The following is a 16,568-nucleotide window of genomic DNA, read 5'->3' as shown; positions in this document are numbered from 1 at the left end:
TCTGCTTTATAACAAAGTGAATCAGCTATACATATACATATGTTCCCATATCTCTTCCCTCTTAAGTCTCCCTCCCTCCCAGCCTCCCTATCCCACCCCTCTAGGTGGTCACAAACCACCTAGCTGATCTCCCTGTGCTATGCGGCTGCTTCCCACTAGCTATCTGTTTTACGTTTGGTAGTGTACATATGTCCATGCCACTCTCTCACTTTGTCACAGCTTACCCTTCCCCCTCCCCATATCCTCAAGTCCATGCTCTATAGTAGGTCTGTGTCTTTATTCCCGTCTTACCCCTAGGTTCTTCATGACCTTTTTCTTTTCTTTTTTTTTTTCTCTTAGATTCCATCCAATTTATTTTTTATTTATTTACCTTGAGCCTTTTTTTTTTCTCTCTGTGGCTCAGGTGATGGAATCATAGACTGTTCCATTTGGAAAGAACATCTTGTCCCTCGTTTCTTTCTCAGAATAAAAAAGTGAAGTCTGAGGGGTGATGTATCTTGTTTACTTGTGTTCCCTGTCACTGGAGGATCATTTTTCTCGTGTGTTGCATCACCAGGGCCAAGTGCCTGACACTTAATATAAGAGAAATAAATGAGTGAATAGATGCATCAGATAAGGGTTGAATTCGGATATTCTTAGAAATTCTTGTGCCTTGGACCTTTCGGACAGTCGGAGAAAGCTTACTGACTCTGTTTCATTATCTTTTAAAATGTATAAAATATATACACTGGATTACAAAGGAAACTAAAAGTATCAAAGTGGAGTCCAGGTTGAGAACTCCTGGGAGGTGATTTATAATAATATCTTTTCTATTCCTGAGATTTCGTACTTCTATCATATAAAGCCTTGTTACTCAAAATATGCTTCTTGGACCAGTGGCCTTGGTTGGCCCCCCTTCACACCTCCTGAATTCAAATTTGCCTTTTTTTGACAAGATCCTCAGATGATTTGTGTGTCCATGAGAACTTGAGAGTCACTAACATGAGAATCAAGGTGATAGGAGAGAGCAGATCACTCCCCAAAGTGCCTGCAGTGCTCCTGGTGGGTGTGTAAATTTTAGAGCAGTTACATATTTCAGCCTAAGGCCAGCTTTGCTTTCAACCTCTGACAACATCTGTTTGGGCTTTAAGGATAACCCATCTTAGTTAGTGTCAGTAACTGAAATTGTTACTGCATTCTGAATAGTTACCATCACAAGCCTGTGTGGTTCTTACTCAGATTTCCCTTTGTTGCTTAAGTGGCAAAATTAAATAGAAGCGTCCAGAATAGTTATGCCTAGAGAATATTTTCTTGAGAAGAGTGGACATGATTTAGATAACTTTAAATGATGTAATATGATCTTAAGGACTTTTTTTTTTACTTTCTCCAACAGACTGAAATTTTCCTTTTTTTATGGTTATATTTATTGTGTACCTTTAGGCTTAGATATGATTTGAAGATTGCATTTTCGTCCTCCCCCCCTTCCCATTGTTTTTTCACTGCAGTAGCTCCTTATTGCTTATAAGGTCCTTGATCTGACACCTGCTTTGTCTGCAGGCCTATCTTTCACTCTCTTTCTAAGTATATGCTGTAAGCCCCAAAGATGAAACTCTCTGCTGTGCTGTATGTTCCCGTATCTCTGCCCCTTTGGGTACCATTTCCCTTATTAGAGCCTACAGCACCAAAAAAGCCCAGGTCACTTACAATTACAAGGTTTCTGGTGTATTAAGAATGAAAATTTCCAAAGTACTTTATAAAAGTTTTGGTATTTTTTAAAAAAATCTACACTTAGCGCATTAACATTATTAATACACATATGCAAATTCAGTGTATGTACAAACTTTTGGAGACAGCATCTCTAAGTATATAAATGTGACGCTCAGGCCAAATGATCCTACTGGCTCTTCAAATGCCTCGTCCCCCATGGAACCCTGTCTCTCCTGTGGAAATAGCACCTGTCCTGAAGCCCAGGACAATGAACTGTGTTCCAGTTAGGCTGGTCCAAGTGTTCTTTTCTCTCAATTCCTGTAGCAGTTTGATTACAATTCAGCTAATATTTTCAAAACACTGACTCACAGCATTTTGTGGATATATTTTACTTACCTTTCTAGCTTACGAGCACCCTCATGGTGGGGAATGTGTTCTATTAATGTTTAGCACAATGCTTTATACGTAGTATATTCAATGAACAAGGATGAATGAACAAATCTATTTATCGTAATATGGCATGAGCTTTCACTTGAATTCAAAAGTAAAAATATAAGCATTGGTATTTTGAATCGTCTTCTGATGGTTTGATAAAATCCATATGGTTTTACAGGTTTCTTTTTTTTTTTTTTTGGTGTGTTTGTGCTGTTATTTTGGCTCAGGTCATTGAAATAGGAACATTTAAGGAATAACTTAAAATATTTTTTTAAAGTTTATCCTACTTTGATTTTAAAGGTTTGGTTCACTTCTGCACATACTTCTTTATTGAGTAACCTTGCTAGATGCTAGGGATACAGTTGTGAGCCTGTGTCAGCTTACAAGAGGGAGAATAAAAAATACACTAAATGATCCCATTGTGATAAGGGCTATGAAGAAAAATATATTTTTCTTGTTTGTGGAAGCAGATGGCATATGATTTATTTGTAAATAGTTAAAGAGTTTTAATATATTAGGGAAGAAATTAATTCAATAAAGACATCTTAGCCAGATTTTTGCATAAGAATGACAAGTCCAGGTAGAAAGGAGGTCATAAAAAAGACAGACAGCTGCTTGAGATGGGAGAGGGGTAAGCAGGTTATTGCTAAACCTGAAGCATCCACTTTCAATCTTATCGATTGGAAAGTTGCTGATAAGATAATTACATATATGTCAAATGTCACAAATGTCTTGGGTTTTGTTTGTAAGAGAAAGAAAACGAAATGCCTCCCTATGCTGGTGACATGAGATTGGTATATTTAGGCAGAAGAGACCTTTGGATGTTGAAAGGCTTGTGGCATATACCAGTGTGCTTCTGCATGCCGTGACTGCTGTTTGTCTAACTAGGAAGGTCAGATATCTGGGAAAGTTCTAGTGCAATTGAAGTCTTTAAAAGCTTAGGCTGGGGCTTCCCTGGTGGCGCAGTGGTTGAGAGTCCGCCTGCCAATGCAGGGGACGCGGATTCATGCCCCGGTCCGGGAGGATCCCGCATGGCGTGGAGCAGCTGGGCCCGTGAGCCATGGCCGCTGAGCCTGCGCGTCCAGAGCCCGTGCTCCGCAATGGGAGAGGCCACAGCAGTGAGAGGCCCGCGTACCGCAAAAAAAAAAAAAAAAAAAGCTTAGGCCGTCATCAGCGTTGGAAAGTGTTGCAGGAACATTCTAGGAGTATTGGTGATGTTTACTCAGATGACTGCAAGAAAAAAGGTGGTTGTTCTTTGCATGTTTGAAATTCTAGCAGCAGCCAGGTAATGGTTAGTGAAATAAGCAAGTCATTCGTCTGTACTCATAATTTTGTTTTTCTTTACTTATCATTTCAGAACTCATCAATGATGGCTCTCAAAGGTGTGAAATATGATGTTCTTTTAATACATTTGACTTAAGAAGGAACATCTGAGATTTGTAATGTCTGAATTTTGAAGGACATGTATTGTCTTGGTTTTTGATACCTATTAGGGAATATTGCCATCTAATAGCTATTACATCAGATTGTAGATAAAAGTTCCTAAAGGACCCCATGAAACTAACACATTAGTCCAGTAGGTTTAACCTACTTCATTGTCAACACACTGTCACAGTGTGATAGGTAAAAACTTAATTATAATTTTAATGATAAGGGCCTACTATCTGTACAAATTTGCCCATCAATAAGCCTTTAAAACGAAATAGTCTGTTTTCACAAATAAATCTATTTTATTTGTGTTTTCGGATTAGTGGCTTAAGTTGTAACTCTTAGAAGGAAGCTGAAAAATACCTAAAGTCAAATATAAACTCCAATTTTTTTCCTACTAGTCTCTTCATTTTTGAGTGACGGGATTGCAATGGAGGCTCTCTGTGGACAGTCCCACGTTGGCAGCATTCAGTTTGAGTTGCCAGAAGCACTTCTGTGTTGAGACTTACCCAGAGCCTGTAGTGATGGCCTTCTTTTGCTTCTAATGCAGCACTTGTCTTATGGCAACGGCAGCCTGCACGTGGACGCCGCTTTCCAGCAGACCCTCTGGAGCGTGGCCCCAATCAGCTCAGGAAGTGAAGCAGCCCAAGGTGAGAACTCCACTTCCATTAGGGGGCTGGTCCCCCATGCAGAGTTGGCAGTCATCTTTGGGATTGTGATAATGAGTAAATTCATTAGAGCTGTTGGTGTCAAAATATTCTGTAATGCAGATACATAACATTTAAGAAACTCATTTGAATTGCTATTTAAAAGTGAAGTTTGTGTGAAGGTTTATCTCCTCTTATTTTTATACTGCCGTCAGCTTTAGTTTATTTTTGTGTGTGTTTTACATGCTAGCTTTCTAGGGGTGATTTTCTCCAGTGTTTTGGCCTCAGGGTATTGCTTAGGCAGGCTACTGTCAAGATTTCTCATCTTCCAGGGTGTGTGACTTAGAACTGGATCACAGCAGTGCTTGTACATCAGGGCTTTCCCAGGAAATATCTGTGTGTTCTGGTTGTTCTCACTTATGTAAGTTCAAATCTGAGCCTATCCAGGCTTGCATGTTTAGTGGAGGGTTTTATGAGGCTGAGGTCATGTATAATCGTGGGAACATCACTAACTGTGGGACTTGGGAACCCAGGGCTCAGAGGTGGCAGGCAGGTGGCACCATCCGTCTCTGTGATTTTGGCCAGGTACTTAAGCCTTGCTGGACTCCTGTGTCTCTGTCTAGGAACATAGGAGATTGGAGCCAATGATCTGTTCAGCTGTCAACATCTGATGATGACAGTTCAAATGTGACTGCGTTTCAATCCTTCTAGGGTATCTGATTGGTGGTGACGTCCTCAGGTTGCTTCATGGACACATGGATGAATGCCTCACGGTCCCTTCAGGAGAACACGGTGAAGAGCAGCGAAGGTTGGTACCCGAGCCCAGCGCCTTGAGCCTTGCATTTTCTTGTTTTGATATAAGTTTTGTAAATTAAGGATTTGTCTGTTCAGGCCATTAGCATAAGAGAAAGTGGGCCACTGTCATTCATCTGTCCACTGAAGTGATCCATTGCTGGCCTCCTCTGTAGTTTTTTTCTCATGTATGGTTTTGACTACCTATGAATAGAGTTGCAGAAAATTCTTGTATAATTAAAACATGGTGAGAAGCAGTGAATACAATAAACTGAGTGGGAGGAATGAACACATTCACTTACTTAAACCTTTGTGAAATGTTCGTTCGTTTTGATGAATCCTCTTCCTGGAATGTTTAGTCTCCAGTTCAGTTTCAGACTTCTCAGATTGCCCAGAGGTTTAGGACCTTTTCCTGTTGCCTCCCATTTACTGAGATAGATAATAAAATGGAGCACTTTCCCTAATATTTTATGTGATTTTAATCTCTCTTATGTTAATATTATTTGGCATTGGGCCAAGATGGCAGTAGCCTGGATCATGGGGAAAAGTGCACAAATAATCCAAAACCATAAAAATATTGAGGGTGATTTGAATGTTCCATTTTGCCTCACCAATTAATGGATGAATATGGTAAGTGCAATGCATAAATAAGCGATTATTGGGACAGAACGCATGACCCGGGTGATTTATTACGTGGCTTTAAGTCTTTTAGTGGAGGTTTCTCGTCATATTAGCGTATCACTTAGATAACTATTCTTGATAAATATTTATTTTTGTAGTTTAAAGAAAGATACAGAGAACATTTAGAAAGTTAGTACTTCTTTAATTAGCTGTTTAACCTTGGGAAGAGTCACTCTGAGACCTGGGTACTAGTCTTACCTCTCCCCAGGTAGACCTAGCTTATGGTGAAGCATGAAATGCAGAGCCTCAGAAAATGCCCTAAACGAAAAGTGCTGCTTTTAGTAGGTTAGGAAGAAGATGTTAATGGTGTGTTGATAGGGTTTATAGAAAAGATGAGACGGAATTCAAAAGACGGTTTATCTGAGGAATTAATTCCAAACAGAAGACTCAGAGGGATGCAGTGCATACTGGGAATTGCAGTTATTCCCGACTGATGAGGGGCAGGGTGGAGGAAGCATGGAAACTAGACATGGAAACTTGGTCAGCTTTTTTTTTTTTTTCATCTTTATTGGAGTATAATTGCTTTACAATGGTATGTTAGTTTCTGCTTTATAACAAAGTGAATGAGTTATACATATACATATATCTCCATATCTCCTCCCTCTTGCGTCTCCCTCCCTACCTATCCCACCCCTCTAGGTGGTCACAAAGCACCGAGCTGGTCTCCCTCTGCTATGCGGCTGCTTCCCACTAGCTATCTGTTTTACGTTTGGTAGTGTATATATGTCCATGCCACTCTCTCACTTTGTCACAGCTTACCCTTCCCCCTCCCCGTATCCTCAAGTCCATTCTCTAGTAGGTCTGAGTCTTTATTCCTGTCTTACCCCTAGGTTCTTCATGACATTTTTTTCCCTTAAATTCCATATATATGTGTTAGCATATGGTATTTGTCTTTCTTTCTCTGACTTACTTCACTCTGTATGACAGACTCTAGGTCCATCCACCTCACTACAAATAGCTCAATTTTGTTTCTTTTTATGGCTGAGTAATATTCCATTGTATATATGTGCCACATCTTCTTTATCCATTCATCTGATGATGGATACTTAGGTTGCTTCCATGTCCTGGCTATTGTAAATAGAGCTGCAGTGAACATTTTGGTACATGACTCTTTTTGAATCATGGTTTTCTCAGGGTGTGTGCCCAGTAGCGGGATTGCTGGGTCATATGGTAGTTCTGTTTGTAGTTTCTGAAGGCTCATTAGTGCCATTCCCACGGGTTGGCTGTTACCCTGAGATGGTTGGGAAGGAGTGTGTGGGGAGGGGGTGACGTGGTCAGGTCTCTTTGAAAAGAGTGTCTCTGACGAACAAGAAGAACTTAGATCGGAGGTGGAGAGATTCTGGAGCAGGGAAGCCAACTCGGAGAAGGCCGATGAAGTCATTTATGTGAGAGCAAAGGAGAAGCTTATCCTGGAGAGTGGCCGTTAGAATAGGACAGCCTGGCCCAGAAACATTTCAGGTCAGATTGACTCGTTAAAGGATGAACTCTATGTGGTCGGTGAGAGAATGTATCAGATTTAAGGGCAAGAAACTCCCTAGAGTTTCTGACTCTAGGGAAGAGAGATGGTGTTAAAGATTGTAGGAGATGGACAGATTTGATACAAAGGACTGAGTGAGATTTTGGACACTGGTGAGTACAGAGGGTCTATGGGAAGTAAAATAAAGGGTCGATGGGAAATTGGAATTTTTGAGTCTTTAACTTACACAAAGCTTGGGTTGGATATAAATCACAAGTGCACAGGGGGTAGTTGAAAGAAGGGGAGCCCTAGGTAGAGAGGGAGGAACAGGGACTAGAGTGTTATGTTTAGCAAGTTGGGCATTGCTTTACAGGGCTGCAAAGCCTTGGAATAGACTAACTAGAGAGGAAGCTGAGGATGGAATCCTAGATAAGGCTGATATTTAGGAAGCTGACAGGTGAAGAAAAGGCACAAGAGAGGCAGAATGGTAGTTAAGTGGAGAGCCAGGGAAGTTCGTTATGGAACCCAAAGGCTTGGGGTGTAGGTGCGTTCAGTGATATAATATCATCATCGAGACTTAGGAGCAGAACGAGGTTGTGCCATAGTCTTTTGAATCTTTAGTCTCTGACTTGTTAAACGAAACACTTGCAACGAAGTGATTCTTTGAGCCCACGTGCTCTTTCTACAGACACTGTAGAGATTTGTAATTAAGAGAATGGGCTGTAGACCTGGGTTTGGGCCTCGCCTCTGCCACTAACAGTTGTGTGACTTAATTTCTTTAAACATGATTTTTCTCCTCTGTGAAATGCAGCTTAAATGTTAGCTGTTACTTCATGGGATTGTTGTGAAGGTTCAGTAGGAAAATGCATGTAAAACCTTGATGCATATGAAGAGATCAACAAATGTATTATTGTTGTTGTTATCTTATCACTATTGTTTAGACAGAAGAGCAGCGTTTAGTCAGATATGGGAACGTTTGAGGGACCCTGGGCATGCGGGTGAAAGTATGGTAGAGCGTAGGTTTTAGGGGAAGAGACGCTAAACTGTATCAAAGAAAACCCTCTTCTGTTTTGAAATGAATGTGGTAGGTGAGAGGTGGGGAAGGGCTCCTCCTTCTTGCTAAGCTCTAGAAGCCAGGAATGGATGAGCATAGTTTTTAACAGTTGGGTTTTTTCATTTCCAAATGAGAATATTCAGCGTCGGATAGATCCCAGATTTCTTAGACTAAGCTCGCGGGCAATGACTGCAGTTTTCCACCTCTCCTGCACATTAGAGAGCCTGTATGTTAAAGACAGGTTTTATTAAAAATGATACTTACAGAGCAGATTTCCTGCTAATTGGTTGTTTTGGGGGGATGGCTTTTATTTGTTTTTTTAATTTTAATTTTATATTGGAGTATAGTTGATTTACAATGTTGTGTTAGTTTCAGGTGTACAGCAAAGTGAATCAGTTATACATATACATATATCTATTCTTTTTCAGATTCTTTTCCCATATAGGTTATTACAGGATGTTGAGTAGAGTTCCCTGTGCTATACAGTAGGCCCTTGTTGGTTATCTATGTTATATACAGTAGTGTATATATATTAAGCTTAACCTCCTAATTTATCCTTCCCTGCCGTCTTTCCCCTTCGGTAACCATAAGTTTGTTTCCTAAGTCTGTGAGTCTCTTTCTGTTTTGTAATAAGTTCATTTGTGTCATTTTTGTAGATTCCACATGTAAGTGATAGCGTACAGTATTTGCCTTTCTCTGTCTGACTTACTTCGCTTAATATGATCATCTCTCCTGCTGGTTGTTATTACATTGCTGTAATTCTTTACATTGCTGGTTATTACAGAGAAAACTAGGGGAAATGTCAAAGACAGTTTGGTATTGGTCTGGGTCCGCTTTCCCATTGCATGCATACTGAAGGCTGCCCTGTCCCGTGTCCTGTATTATTCTTGATTTAATGTTACTCATTTCTGTGTCAAATTAATCTCAATATGTATTCAGATCAACACACTGCAGCTCTTTCTAGGTAGTGATGTCAGTAAGAACACATCCTTAGTGCCCCTTGTACGGCGTGTTTACACGGGTGAAATTAGATTAAAATGGATGTCAGACTTGACATGCCTCATGACATCCCTTTCTCCCTCATGACTTGAGGGAGAAAATGAGTCAGAAATAGGCAACAGGAGCCTGAGGGATGTTGCTTAAGACTGAAAGTTATCTATGTCTTGATTACACAGTGAGATTGAACAATTTTTTGCATGTAATGATAAAAGTAATTCCTTAAATTTTACATTTATAGAGCCCTTTATTCCTTCAAGTCTTCTTAATATCAGTGTGTAGAAATTTCTTTATCTTCCCCTGTCCTCACGCTAAGTCCCTTCAGTGTCTTACAGAATGAGGGGAAGGCAAAGGACGGTACAGCCAGGAGGCAGCCTTTCTTTAATTGATGTGCATCTGTATTGGGGGAAAAACGCATAGTGATAACCTTAAAAATGTATTTTGATTCATTTTTTAAAAAGAAGTAAAAATAATTTGACTTTCTGAGAGCTGGAGAAGTTCCAGGGAAATATATAAAGATTTCTTTTAACTCATCATTCTTCACACTAATTATGATCTGGCTACACTCAATTATATTCTGTTATTAAAGCTAAATAACTAAAGTCAAATCAGGTTTGTTACAAGAAGTAGTGGAATTGATTAAGGAGATGGCCAGAAGTGACAGTTGCTTCTGAGTAATTTAGGACCATTTTGGTCGTAAATGCTGGGTTAGTAAGTGGATTTGTCGATCTGCTCATGCCTCCTTCCCATGACAGGTTTTGAATATACATAATAGAACTATAATTGTAGCAGTTGAAAATGCAGTTCAGTGATGGGTACTGTAGTTCTAGATACCGATGCAGTGATCTTTTATTAGTATTATTTTATAATCTATTTTACGGAAGTATAGTTGATTTACAATGTTGTGTTCGTTTCTGCTGTACAGCACAGTGATTCCGTTATACATATATACACATTCCTTTTCATATTCTTTTCCATTATGGTTTATCGCAGGATATTGAATATAGTTCCCTGTGCTCTACAGTAGGACCTTGTTGTTTATCCATTGTATATGTAATAGTTTGCATCTGCTAACCCCAAACTCCCACTCCATCCCTCCCCACCATCCCCACCCACCCTTGGCAACCACAAGTGATGAAGTGATCTTTAACTACCTCTTCACACTTAGATCTGTATATGTATGTGGTCTCCTGTGCATTGTCATGGGAGTGTTAACCAGACCCCCAGAATGAAGAGCATATATTGTCCCATTCAGTTAAGTGGAACTGAATTGGAGAATGAAGCCTACCAAAGTTAAATTAAACATATATTTTCCCCACACTTCCTGCTCATGTTGCTTTTACGGATTGAACTCTGACATGTTCGTGACGGAAAGCATCACTGTGGTTTTATTTTAAATTTCTTGAGATTTTTCCAGAAAGATGTGTGACTCTAAAATTGCCAGTATACAACTGGTCTAAACAACAATAAAAGTCGTAAAATTATCATCTATAGACGTTGTGAGCAGGCGGGGGAAAGGGAGAAATGCACGGAACGTTAACTGTAGAATTGTAATTTCTTTGTTCTTTTTCAAACTTTTCAAATAGTGAGATGGGATAAATTAAGGAGAAACAAGTTCTGCTACTTGGCAAGAGATCTGTCGGATGCCACACAGCTTTTAAATTATTGCTTTAAAAAAAGATTTCATTCTGGAGCCTTGAAATTTGATTATCAGTTTTCATTTCAAGCATGAAGTCTTTTCTGTGGGGAATGTTTTCTGTTCTAGATTCCTTAAGATTGCACCTTATTACTTCCATCCGTTTTTACGAAATACAATAAAATGTCAACAAAGGCATTTACTTTATGTGCACACACGCTTACTAATGGATTAACTATGCACTACCTGAATTAAGTATGTCATACTTTTAAATTAATAAGTTTTAAGAAAGATGAGTTAGGGGAGTGTTATTCAGAATTATTATGTGAGATCTCTGATGTGGAAACCGGTATTAGGGGAACGTTTTTTGAAAAGCATCATTTGTATGTTAAAACAGTTTTTACCACATAGCTCATAGGTAATTTTATTCATTTAATAAAAATCTGTGGAATGACCACCATGTTCTGAGTGCTGGGGTTGTTAGTATCTAAAAAGATACAAAGTCTCTTTTCTCAAGGAGTTTACATTCTAGTGGGGATATGTAACAATAAAAACTTAAATATGCTTGTTTATAAGTGCACACACATACCCATGCATGCATAGATAAAATACACCTGATGGTGTGTGTGTGTGTTTGTGTGTGCGCGTGTGTGTATGAGAGAGAGAGAGAGAGAGAGAGCGCACAGGCAGGCTTGAGTGTGGATAGAGAAGTTGTCCTGTTTCCATCTTACCAGGCATTACTCTTGGCATATACTTGCTCTGTCTTGTTCCTTTCAAACTCAGGACCATTAAGTCATTGTTTCTGACAGTGTCTGGAAATAAATGCTACATTTGCTTTCCAGAATGTGACTCAGCAGGCGAAAGCCATGCCGTATGTATGCATGACGATAGTTTTGCCTTCATGCCCCTTTTAATATTATGATTCAATGAGCTTTACTTGTGAATAATTGATAAGGCATGAGATGGGTTTGATCTAATGAATTAAGTGTCTCTGTCTGGCTTAGAAGGAGAGGCGTGGTTTATGTCTACGTACACAATCGGATGACTAATACCCCGCAGGGTTTGTATGCCCTCAGTCACCTACCTCGGCGCAAGCTTCTGAGCCTGCGCTGTTTTACTCCAAAACGGTCAAGTTACCATATAAGAACTTTTCTTCCTTCTCTTCGTGTCCTGTGTATACCTCTTTAGCCTGCATCTGGGGCTAGGACAGGTTTCCCAAATAGTTTTGCTACAAGAGTAGGCACATGAAGGAGAGCTATTTTTTTCTTCTTTGCCTCTTCTCCCTGGAGAGAGATGCAGTCTTTCCCCTAAACTTAACCTCCCTGCTGATTGCAGAGAGCACCCTGGCCTTGCTTCAGCCTGTCATCATTTAGCAGCCTGACTTGGTCTAGAGCCGCTCTCTCAAGGAACGACTGGGCTAGAAGGCACTGTTTTCCAAAATACAAGCTTTGAAGGCAAAGGATTAAACATATTCACAGAAATTGGAGCCACCGGATAAGAGTAAAAATGAAAAAAAAGCCAATTGAGGTGTTGGATGCACTGAAAATGAGTGACTGGCAAGAGACAATAGATTAAAAATCAACACTGAGAAAGAGAAATCTCCCAGTTATTTTCTCAGTGAAAATTTAAGACCGTTTTTACTGGTCCACGTTTAGTTTCTTAACTTAATCTAGGTGTAAGCAATATCTTTCAGGAAGAAAAGAAAAGCTTCCTCTTTTTTAAATTTCCAGATTCCTTTGTGGCTGTGTTATATTCCCTACGGAGTGAAAAGTAAAAGTAGCAAATGTTTGTTGTTGTTTCTCTGCTCTAGTCCTAGTTATATGACTCTTTAATATGGATTCGGAGTGTAAGGATGTTACTGTTTTTAATCCACGATTATTCGTTTATATTTTATGCAGACATGACATCTCAAAACATACTGATCTTGGGTGGCCTCGGCCTGCGAGGCTTGAAGCGGGATTTCAGTTCCCGGCCAGAGATTGAGGTTGGGCAGCGGCAGTGAGAGCGCCGAATCCTAATCTCTAGACCCCCAGGGACCAGTGGCCAGTGACAAGGCCCTGGCCCATCAGCTGCGTAGAAATGAATTTCCACATAGAGGTGGAAAGCAGGAAAGCAAGTACAGTGTTTATTAGGAGGAAAAAGAGTACAGTACGTGTGGATAGCCACACGGGTGGCTCAGAGAGAGAGAGTCGCACCCTTGTGGTAGTTTGAGTCACTGTTATGGGGCATTTCTTCCGGATTTCCTTTGACCAGTCATCTTGCTTCGCCTGGTTCTGAGTCCGTATTTGGTCTACCTCAGGGTCCTCCTCTGTGTGCGTGCACATCTCTTAGCCAAGATGGATTCTAGCAAAGAGGCTTGTGGGTAGTTGGCATCACTTACTGTGGGGTGGCGCCGCCTCCCTTTTTGACCTCCAAGGAGCCTTTTTGTGCGTGTGTAGTCAGGAAGGTCTCCTTGGCTTCGAGGATGAGGAATATGTGGTCTTTTATCTGGGCAGGGCCCAGCCTCCTCTGTCATCCTGCTTTTATGGAGTTTCTGCTGTTACGGAGTTTCTGTCCACAGGGGAGAAACTGCTCAGCCTGAGGCCCATCCGTGTCCTGTCTCAATACCTGTTTCCCCTTGTGCAGCAACTTGAATAGAAATATCACAGACTCAGTCCTGAGTAAATATGTGATGCTCCTCTAAGTGTTGCACAGGCATATACTTTTGATTTCTCTGATACTATGAAGAGGTTCCTGGGAGCTTGCCTGGGGCTTAGCTGCTCAGCCACTCTCTTAGGCCCTTACGTAGTAGACTGGTGTGCAAGCAGAAATCCTACTGAGAAAATGTGTAAACTGAAACACTTATAATTTCTCTCGGCAATAATCTTTTAATCCTGGGTCTATTTTTCAATTCCTTTAATGCTTGTTGAGGGCTTGTATGTTCTAGGCATTTCGATGTGTGCTGGCTATAAAAAAATGAGATCGTAGAAAATGTATCTTACTATTCTACTCGTTGAGGAGGATTAGACAAGGAGGAATCTGTGCTGACCTTTGATTTTGAGGTGATACTTCCGCCAGCCTGTAAGTTAGTAGAACAAGCTTCTCTTCCCCAGAATTGTTTGGAACCTGCCATTCAGTATCAACTCTCAATGGAAATGGTGTGTGAGTAATTTTTCTGTTTTTCAAAGGATTCATAGGTGAATCCTCAACATCCAGGGTCTGGTAACACATTACCACACGGAACTTAATTTGGTTGAGGACGTGTTGGTAGTAGAATTGTCTGTGTCTTTAACTGCCCCAGGGAAATGGCATATATCACATACTGCCATTTATTATCTTTACTGGTGTGTGTGTTCATCTCTTCTGTTTAGTTTTCAGCCAGGATTGTATCATTCATTTCTGTACCCCTTTCATAGAGTGACAAATATATGGGAATCTGCACACAAATGCTGATTGTTTTGTGTTTGTGAAAGAAATTAATGGAGGAAAAAAGTCATGCACTTCCTTGTAGGTTGTTTAAGGAGAGCAGTGGGATGCATGCATTGAGAACCGCTCTGGTTAATTCAGAGGGGTTTGAGGTCCCCGTTTGTAGGATTTCAGTGACTCCTAAAAGATTATTGTCTGCTTGCGATTCCAGGAGGGGCAGAAACCAGCCGACCAACCTGAATGAACAGAACACTATTTTGAGGCCTATGAGTCCCACATCCCTGGCTAAGAGCCTTCTCTATTGGAAGCATCTTGACTTCACGTCACTCCACAGGGAAGAATCCCTATTCCTACAGCAGGAGTCTGAGCCTTGAAGACAGTGATTTAAACAAACTGGTGGGGTGGTTTGTGGGTATTTTGACAGTATGATGTATGTTATGGATTTTTTCAGAGAAAACTCACATACTTGCCAACATGCCAAACTTTTGCCTGCGAGGGAATTTTTGTGATGTTAACGTATGTTTTCTCCCAGTATTTTTCCTATTATTTTTCTCCACTTAAGCAGCTAGCAGTCCCAGTGCACTTTTCTCCTCAGGGGAGGTTTGAGAGTTGGCAGAAAGCTGAACTTTTCTAGAAGGCACTTCCCTTCCTGACTTTTATTCCCTAAAGACTAAATCCAAGGAGGTTGTTATGCTTAGTGTCTTGCACACAGGGAGAGAGAGGCTCCCTCTGACAGAAAAAGAAGAGAAGAAAGGATTTTGCCACAGACTCAGAACACACTCACATGGAGCAAATGGACGCCCATACGCCAAAAATATACGAACCACAGCCCAGACCTCACACTTTACATGAAATCTAATTCAGATGGATCATGGGCTTAAATGTAAAACATAAAACTATAAAGCATTTAGGAAAAAATCTTTGAGATCATAGAGTTTATAACTTGACATCAGAAACATGTCCATGAAGGGAAAACATTAATAAATTGATCTCATCAAAATGAGAAAATTTTATTCTGTGAAAGTCCCTGTGAAGAGGATGAAAAGATAAGTTATAGACTGGCTGAAAGTCCCTGTGAAGAGGATGAAAAGATAAGTTATAGACTGGCCAAAGATATTTGCAAATCATATGTCCAACTAGGGACAAATAATCTGAAAATACAGAAAGAACTCTCAAAGCTCAACAGTAGCAAACAACCTAATTAGAAAATGGGTGCAAAACATGGACGGTGGTTTCACTGAAAGGGCAAACAGATTGCAAGTAAGCACAGGGAAAGATGTTCAGCGTCTTTAGCGATGGTGGAAATACAAGGCCACCAGGTGCTATCACTACACACTTATCAGAATGGCTAAAACAAAACAAAATACTGATAACCAAGTGTTGGTGAGGATGCAGGGAAACTGGATCGCTCATAAATTGCTTGTAAATGGTATAGCCGCTCTGGGGAACATTTTGACAGTTGCTTAAAAAACTAAACATGCACTGCCATACGACGTAGCAATTGCATTTCTGGGTGTTTATCTCAAAGAAACAAAAACTGTGTTCACAAAAATACGTCTTCACAAATACTTAGTGTAAAGCAGCTTTATTTGTAATAGCCGAAAACTGGAATCAGCCCAGATGTCCTTCATCCAGGGAATGGTTATCCAATCTGCAGCACAACCATAGCATGGGATGCTGCTTGGCAATAGAAAGGAACGGCCTGTTGATACATAACAGTTGCGATGGATCTCCCGGCGGTTATGCTGAGTGAAAATTGTCAATCCCAGAAGATCACATACTGTGTGAGTCCATGTTTATAACATTTTTGAAATGAATCTTAGAACTGGAGGACGGATTAGTGGTTATCCAGGGTGAGGGAAGCAAGAGAGGGGAGCGAGAGGGAGGTAGGTTTAGTTAGAAAAGGACAATGTGAGGCATCCTTGTGGTGTAGGACCTTTACAATGATGGGGTTCCAGGAAGTTACCCAGTTAATAAAATGGTATAGAATTTAATACGCACACACAGACACATACTCAAATGAATATAAGCAAAACTGGAGAAATTTAATAAGATCAGGGGATTGTATCAAAGTCAATATCTTCCTTGAAAAACCGTTATATATATATATTCAATTACATATGTATGTAACTTGAATATATGTGTAGTTACATATATGTGTAACTATTATACTATAGTTTTAAAATATAGTTACATATATAATAGTACATATATAGGTAACAGTTACATATATATGTAATACATAGTTACATGTATATGTAATAGTTACATTACATATATAACTATTAGTTACATATATATTACATATATAATAGTTACACGTGTAACTATTAAGGTTATGTATATATGTAA

At 40.0% G+C, this 16,568-nt stretch overlaps 1 protein-coding gene across 1 annotated transcript in view; it reads left to right on the top strand.

The window, feature by feature from the left end:
• Window positions 1-16,568, top strand: part of RYR2 (ryanodine receptor 2) — a 721,218-nt gene that overhangs the window by 306,116 nt on the left and 398,534 nt on the right. The window contains exons 9-10 of the mRNA XM_060286446.1: window positions 4,100-4,199; window positions 4,908-5,004. Coding sequence (XP_060142429.1) covers window positions 4,100-4,199; window positions 4,908-5,004 — 197 coding nt within the window. The remainder of the gene's footprint in view (window positions 1-4,099; window positions 4,200-4,907; window positions 5,005-16,568) is intronic.

Source organism: Globicephala melas, chromosome 16 (genome assembly GCF_963455315.2).
Source record: "Globicephala melas chromosome 16, mGloMel1.2, whole genome shotgun sequence".
In the NCBI taxonomy this organism is placed as follows: Eukaryota; Metazoa; Chordata; class Mammalia; order Artiodactyla; family Delphinidae; genus Globicephala; species Globicephala melas.
Note: the sequence above shows the minus strand (reverse complement) of the source record. Positions and strands in the feature narration are given on the sequence as shown.